An 8,108-nucleotide genomic window follows, 5' to 3' on the forward strand; every position below is an offset into this window, starting at 1 on the left:
ATATTTTATGTAATAAGGCAGGAAATCAGTTTTTCTCACAAGAAATTGATGGTGTTAAAATTTGTTTCATTTCTATGGCATCTCTCTCATTTCTCTAAGATGGTCTTGATTCTGCCTTTAGAGAACAATAAGGCTTCAAGTGATCACAGAAAAAATACAGAAATAATTTCTATGTGTTTATGATAGTGTGAAATTTATGAGGGAGGGAGGGAGGGAGGATAGAATCTGAGTTCTGACAGCCAAGTCATACACTAAATATTTGGAGACCACAGAATTGTACATGAACTTCTTACAAATTGAGTATAGGTCCTTCATTACTGCCAGTCTCACCCAACCTCCTGTACACATATGTTGGATGTTTTAGGACCCAGTCTTCTTTGAGGATGTGGCTGTGAACTTCACCCTGGAAGAGTGGGCTTTGCTGGATTCTTCAGAGAAAAAACTTTACAGAGATGTGATGCAGGAAACCTTCAAGAACCTGGCCTGTATTGGTAAGGATAACAACATTTCTCTACTTAGTTAAATAGAAAACAAACATTTCTTGTCCAACAACTGTGTTCCAAGATTTCAAATGTGGTAAGGGAATCCTTTGATTAAACACAGGGCCACAGCTAATCATGAACCTAGAATATTACAATCTTCTATAATTTCTAATGTTCCTGGGTCTGCATTTTAGGGAAAAAGTGGAAAGACCAGGATACTGGAGATGACCATAAAAACCAGAGGAGAAATCTAAGGTGAGTTGCATTCACCAGAGTAATTAGTTGCCCATGAGAGAATTTCAAAAATAAGCAAGCAAAACAATAAAACAGGTTCAAATTTAATGATTCTTAGAACATTTTTGCCAAAAATGTATACTTAAAAATATCATAGATGTTTGGGGTATGAAAAATAAATCACTTTGAAACAGGATTTAGAAACTGCTGTAAATATGACTGTGTTGATAAGATACATGGTCAAGTCCTGTTCCAGAGGATTGAATATTAACTTTCAAATAATTCAGCCAGCATAGATAACCTACACTTTGTCTGAAAATGTTTAAACTGTAATTCTAATACCTAATAATAAAGTCATTAATAAAAGGGCCATTAATAACATCCTACTTATTTTTTACAGAGTTATGGTTGAGAGACGCTGTGAAAGGGAAAAAAGTAGTCAATATGGAAAAAACACTAGCCAGATGCCAAATCTTAATATGAACAAAGAAACTTCTACTGGAGCAAAACCATGTGAATACAGTGTGTGTGGGAAAGTCTTCATGCATCATTCATCTCTTAATAGGCACATGATATCTCACACTGCACAGAAACCAAGTGAGTATCAGGAATATGAAGAAAAACCATATAAATGTAAAGAATGTGGGAAAACCTTCAGTTATCACCACTGCTTTCGAAAACATGAAAGAACTCACACTGGAAAGAAACCCTATGAATGTAAACAGTGTGCAAAAGCCTTTATATATTACCAACCTTTTAAGAGACATGAAAGGAATCATATTGGAGAGAAAACCTATGAATGTAAACAGTGTAGAAAAACTTTTATATATTACCAATCTTTTCAAAGACATGAAAGGACTCATACTGGAGAGAAACCCTATGAATGTAAGCTATGTGGTAAGGCCTTCAGTTGTCCTATATACATTCGAAGTCATGAAAGAACTCACACTGGAGAAAAGCCCTATAAATGTAAAGAATGTGGTAAGGCCTTCAGTTTTCTCAGTTCTTTTCGAAGGCATGAAAAAACTCACACTGGAGAGAAACCTTATGAATGTGAGGAATGTGGAAAATCCTTCCTTTATGCTGGAAGCTTTCAAGGACACATAATAACCCACACTGGAATTCAACCTTATAAATGCAAAGAATGTGGGAAAGCCTTCAACTCTTCTACTTCCTGTCGAATACATGAAAGAACTCATATCGGAGAAAAACCCTATGTATGTAAGCAATGTGGCAAATCCTTCAGTTGGTCCATTTCCTTTCGAGTGCATGAAAGAACTCACACTGGAGAGAAACCTTACGAATGTAAACTATGTGGTAAAGCCTTCAGTTTTTCAAGTTCCCTTCAAGAACATGAAAGAACCCACACTGGAGAGAAACCCTATAAATGTGAACAATGTGGTAAAGCCTTCAGCTTTTTAAGTTCCATTCGAAAACATGAAAGGACTCACAGTGGAGTGAAACCCTATGAATGTAAACATTGTGGTAAAGCCTTCAGTTGCTCAAGTTATTTTCGGAAACATGAAAGAACTCATGCTGGAGAGAAACCCTACGAATGTGGACATTGTGGTAAAGTTTTCATTCGTTCTAGTTCCTTCCGACTACATGAAAGAACTCATACTGGAGAGAAACCTTATAAATGTAAAGTATGTGATAAAGCCTTCAGTTTTTCAAGTTCCTTTCGAGAACATGAAAAAACTCATAGTGGAGAGAAACCTTATGAATGTAAACAATGTCATAAAGCCTTCATTTCTTCTGGTCAACTTCGATTGCATGAAAGAACACATACTGGAGAAAAGCCCTATCAATGTAAACAATGTGGTAAAGCCTTCATTTCTTCCAGTAAATTTCGATTGCATGAAAGAACTCATACTGGAGAGAAACCCTATCAATGTAAACAATGTGGTAAAGCATTCAGTTATTCAAGTTCTTTCCGAATTCATGAAAGAACTCACACTGGAGAGAAACCCTATGAATGTAAACAATGTGGAAAAGCCTTCATTTCCTCCAGTCACTTTCGATTACATGAAAGGACTCATTCTGGAGATAAACCCTATCGATGTAAACAATGTGGTAAAGCCTTTGCTTATTCAAATTCTTTCCAAGTTCATAAAAGATCTCACACTGCAGGGAAACCTTAGGAATGTAAACAATGTGGAAAAGCTTTCATGTCTTCCAGTCACTTTGGATTGCATGAAACAACTTATAATGGAGAGAAAGGCTAAGAATGTAAACAGTGTTCTAAAGCCTTCAGTTCCAGTTTCTTCTGAATTGATGAAATAACACATACTGGAGAGACACTGTTCGAATATAAACATTTTTTAAGCCCCAGTTTCAGTTTCTTTAAAACACATGAACTCACACTGGTGAGCAAACGTGAATGTAAACATTGTGGTTAAGCCTTCCGTTAACCTAATTCATATCAAAGACAAGACTCCTGCTGCAGTGAAATCTGTAAAAAATGTGGGCAAACCTCAGTTCTCCTCTAGGATGTGAATATAATGGAAGGACTTGCAGTGCAGAGAAACCCTGTGAATGTCAGAAATGTGGGAAAGCCTTCACACAACCTTTTGAAACACAGAATGTATACTGGAGAGAAACCGAAGTGTAAAGAATGTGGGAAATTATTCATCCCAGTTCGTTCTGAAACCATGAAACCCACTCACACTGGAGAGTAACTTCTTCAATGTGAGCGATATAGGAACATCTTCAGTTACATGCGCAACTGTTCTTTCCACCACTTTGGGATCCTTCTTAGGAAGAATTGAAGGACTAGGGGAAAAAGACTTCAGCCCCCACAGGCCTTTCTTGCAACCCAGTCTGAAGATAGGAAACAACTTTTAGTGCAACTTGTAACTTATCCAGCTTCATTCACTTGTGTTTGGAAAAGATTGGTGTATGATTTCCATCTTTTTAAATTTATTGATACTTGTTTTTTGGCATAATATATGGTCTATTCTGGGAAATATTCCATGTTTACCCAAGAAAACGTACTCTGTAACTTGGTAGATTGTTCTGTAAATGTATGTTAGGTAGTTTATAGTGTTGCTCATGTCCTCCGTTTCTTGATCTTTAGACACGTTGTGTTCATTATAGAAAGTAGGGTATTGAATTCTTCAAGTATATCCTAGAACTCTGTTTCTCTCATCTATTCAGTCACTGTTTTATATTGTGGGGGTCTCTTGTTTGGTGTGTATATATTTTCAAATATTTAATCTTGATAAATGTCTCCATTTATCAGTACATAATGCCTTTCTTTGTCTCTTGTTGCTTTTTTTAAATTAAAGTCTATTTTGTTTGATATTGCTGAAGCCACCACATCTGTTTTTGTTACTATTTATGTGGAATATCTTTTTCCTTTCACTTTCAACATTTCTGCCTCCTTGGATGTATAGTGAATCCCTTCTAAACAGCATATAGTCAGATCCTGCTGTGTTTTTTAAATCTGTTTTGCCAACGTCTGCATGTTGATTGGAGTGTTTAGTCCATTATATTTAACATAATAGTTTATGAGGCAAGACTTATTTTTGCTATTTTGCTCTTTGTTTTCTGTGTCTTACATTTTTTTGCCATTTCATTACTGTCTTTGAGTTTCATTGATTTTTGTTGTAAAACATTTTTATTCCCTTCTCATTTCATTCTGTGTATATCTTGAGATCTTTAGGTATTCCTTAATGATTACCATGAGTATTAAAATTACTATCATAAATTTAAAATAGTCTAATTTTAATTGATACCAACATAGCTTCAGTAGCACACAAAAATACTGATCGCATCCACCTCCGCTCCTTTTATATCATTATTGTTACAAATTACATTTTTATATGTTTTGCTGTAATTAACATAGACTTATAATTATTGTTTTATGCATTTGTGCTTTAAATCATATAGGAAACAAAAAGTGGTGTTACGTAACAAAAGTACAAGAATACTGGCTTTTATATTGACCTATGTAGTTCCGCTTTCTGGAGTTTTTTGTTTTCTTATATGACTTTGAGTCTTTGTCTAACATCCCAACATTTTAGCCTGAAGAGTTCTCTAAATTTAGCATTTTTTGTAGAGCAGGTGTACTACTGATGAACTCGGTCAACTTTTGTTTACCTGGGAATGTTTTAATTTCTTATTCATGTTTGAAGAATCATTTTTACACATCACGTATTATTGGTTTAGGGCCAGGCATGCAGGGTCACCCCTGTAATTCCAGCACTTTGGGAGGCCTAGGCAAGAGGATTGCTTGAGGCCAGCAGTTTGAGACCAATGTGGGCAACATAGTGAGACCCCCCCCTTCGCAAAAAAATTTAAAAATCAGCTGGCCATGGTGACATGCACCTGTAGTCCCAGCTACTCAGTAGGCTGAGGCAGGAGAATGACTTGAGGCTAGGTGTTTGAGAGTGCAGTTAGCAGTGATTGTGCAGTTGTACTCCTGCTTGGGCAACAGAGTGAGACCCTATCTCTAATAAAAATATGCAAATAAATAAATGTGATACTTCACATCAATAGAATGAAAAAACATTTGATCATCTCATTAGATACAGAGAAAGCATTTGACAAAATTCAACATCCTTTCATAATAAAAATTCAACAAATTAGGTTCAGAAAGAATGGACCTCAGCACAATAAAGGCCATATGGGATAAGGTTACAGCTGTCCTTTTAGTCACCAGTGAAAACCTGAAAGCTTTCCCTCTAGGATCAGAAATACAGCAGGTTTCCCACTCTCCCCACTTAACTATTCAACATAGTATTGGAAGCCCTAGCCAGAGCAGTTAGGCAAAAAAAGAAAGAAAAATCCAAATCAAAAAGGAAGAATCTAAACTGTCTCTCTTTGCAGATGGCATGACAATATATATAACAAATTTTAAGGACACACACAAAAAAACCTGTTAGAACTTATTAACAGATTCAATAAAATTGCAGAATACAAAATAAACCTATAAGAATTAGTACATTTCTATACACTAATAACCAGCTATCTAAAAAGAAATCAAGAAAACAATCCCATTTGCAATAACATTAAAATTTTTTTTAAGTGCTTAGGGATAAATTCAACCCAGGAGGAAAAAAACTGTACACTGGAAACTCTAAAACATTGATGAAATTAAAGAAGATGCAAATCAGTGGATATACCATGCTCATAAATTTGAATACTTAATATTGTGAAAATGTACATACTACCCTAGGAAAACTACAGATTCAATGTAATCACTGTAAAAATTCCAGTTATATTTTTCACAGAATTTTTTTTAAATCCTAACACTTATATGGAACCATGAAAAAAAAAAAAAAAAAACACCTGAATAGCCAAGGCAATCTTAAGCAAAAAGAACCAAGCTGGAGGCATCATACTACCTGGTCTCATAATGTGTTAATATTACAAAGCTACCATATTCAAACTGTGTGGTACTGGATAAAAATAGACATATATCGTAAAGCAAAATAGTCCAGAAATACCTGTATTTCCATGCTGGTGAGTAATGAAAAAATGTTCACCAGTAGGCTCCAACTTCCATTATTTTATCAATGCTCTTTTATCTGAAAATCATTTTTTTCTCTCTTTTTTTTTTAATTTTTTATTGTTTAGAGGCAGGATCTTGCTATGTTGCCCAGGCTGGTCTTGAACTCCTGGTCTCAAGCGATTCCCCTGCCTCAGCCTCCCAAAGTGCTGTGATTATAGGCATGAGCCACTGTGCCTGGCTCTGCAGATGATTTTCATTCTAACCGAAGGCATTTTGTAGCAGGCTACATGAGGGCAGGTTAGATGACTGTGCACGTGGAATTTTTGAGGATTTATATTTCACCAGTAATAGTCAATGGGAGACTTGTCTTATATTTCTGCAGTCGACTGTTCTGCAGTTAGTCAAGTGGGGGACACAGCCAATAAAACAAACAAATATGAAGTGAGAACTTAGGGGTCTGAAGGAAAACCAGTATTTTTCAGAACAGTGAAGAGGAAAGGGAACACTGGTGGCAGGTTAAAGGCATCTCTGATGAATTAACAATATAAATTGAAATGGATACAAAATGAGTGTAAGGCTGAAATATATGTTTGAATATGGGGTAGAAATGAAGCATGATAATATTACTAAGTGTACGGATAACAGCAGTGCTTGATTTTGCTTATATGATTCTGAGAGTTTGTGTTAAGGATGAATCTCTGGATCTCTAGTGGAGCCATTATATGTAATAAGATTTGTGACTAGAGGACAAGGAACATTCCTTTGGTAGGTTGGAGTTAATAGCTTTAAGATATGTTTTATTTCAAGTGCCTGTAATACATACAAGTAGTAATTAAGCCTCTGCAGTAAAATCTTAACACTTTTTAGATGATGTCATCATAGAGATAATAATAGAAGCAATTGAAGAAATGCATGTGAGTTCCAAGACAGTGAATAGTAAAAGGAGAAAAAAAGGCCTAGAAGTAGGTCCTGCGGTGTTCCAATAGTATTGTGTGAGGAGGACCTTAGGAAAACCACTGGCAAGGAGTGAGCAGATAGTTTAAAGGCAGTCAGGAGCCTGAGGTGTCAAAGAAGCCTAGCAAAAGTGTTAAAGAAAATAAAATTTTAGAACACTAAATTTATTATGTCAAGGGGCAAGTCAAGCTATGGAGACTGACTCATGTAGCATGTTTGCAATTGTGTTTCTTAGATTATAGATGAACTCTCTTCCTCATTGTTCTTACTCTCTAAATGACTAGGAGACACCAAAGACCAGAATTTCCCCTTTTTAATAACTGATCTTTGTTTTAGATTAACTGCCTCTTTTATTGTCCTTTAGCTTATTCAGACCACATGGTGCAAAAGACCAATGTTAAATATACCTTTCCAAATAGAAAAAGGCCACCTTGACTAATCAGATCATTGTAACTATGCATTAAGCCTTATATAGAAAAATGTTGAAAATCTGTTAAGCATTCCTAAACTTTGTCTGTACAAGCAATCCCAGACTTCTACACTTTGGAATACTGACTTCCATTCTTTGAGATCTCTGGCTCCCAGGTGGCTGTCCTTAAATTTTGCAGTGGAATAAGCTCTCCTTAAACTAGCTTTTGACCCTTTTTGTTATTTTAGGTTGACAAAAGTAATAATCCAAAAAGGAGGTCATGGTCCAGTTTTGCTTTTGTTCCAAGTGAGATAAAATTACAAAAATACGCATTGACTTTAATTATGGAGAGATAACTGTGATCTAATCAAGATCAACGGGCCGGGCGCAGTGGCTCACGCCTGTAATCCTAGCACTCTGGGAGGCCGAGGCAGGAGGATTGCTTGAGCTCAGGAGTTCGAGACCAACCTGAGCAAGAGTGAGACCCTGTCTCTACTATAAATAGAGAGAAATTGGCCAAACAACTAAAAATAGAAAAGAATTAGCTGGGCACAGTGGCGCGTGCCTGTAGTCC

General features: G+C 36.1%; 1 protein-coding gene across 1 annotated transcript; it reads left to right on the forward strand.

Moving 5' to 3' along the window:
• The first annotated feature begins 370 nt into the window (after nucleotides 1–370).
• ZNF14 (zinc finger protein 14) lies at nucleotides 371–7,787 on the forward strand. The gene is made up of 4 exons (XM_012653974.1): nucleotides 371–491; nucleotides 677–737; nucleotides 1,117–2,789; nucleotides 7,783–7,787. Exons 1-4 carry the CDS (start codon nucleotides 458–460, stop codon nucleotides 7,785–7,787), a joined length of 1,773 nt encoding a protein of 590 aa, XP_012509428.1. The 5' UTR covers nucleotides 371–457.
• Nucleotides 7,788–8,108: the final 321 nt, after the last annotated feature.

The sequence above is a fragment of the Propithecus coquereli genome, unplaced genomic scaffold (genome assembly GCF_000956105.1).
Source record: "Propithecus coquereli isolate 6110/MARCELLA unplaced genomic scaffold, Pcoq_1.0 Scaffold438, whole genome shotgun sequence".
Classification (NCBI taxonomy): Eukaryota; Metazoa; Chordata; class Mammalia; order Primates; family Indriidae; genus Propithecus; species Propithecus coquereli.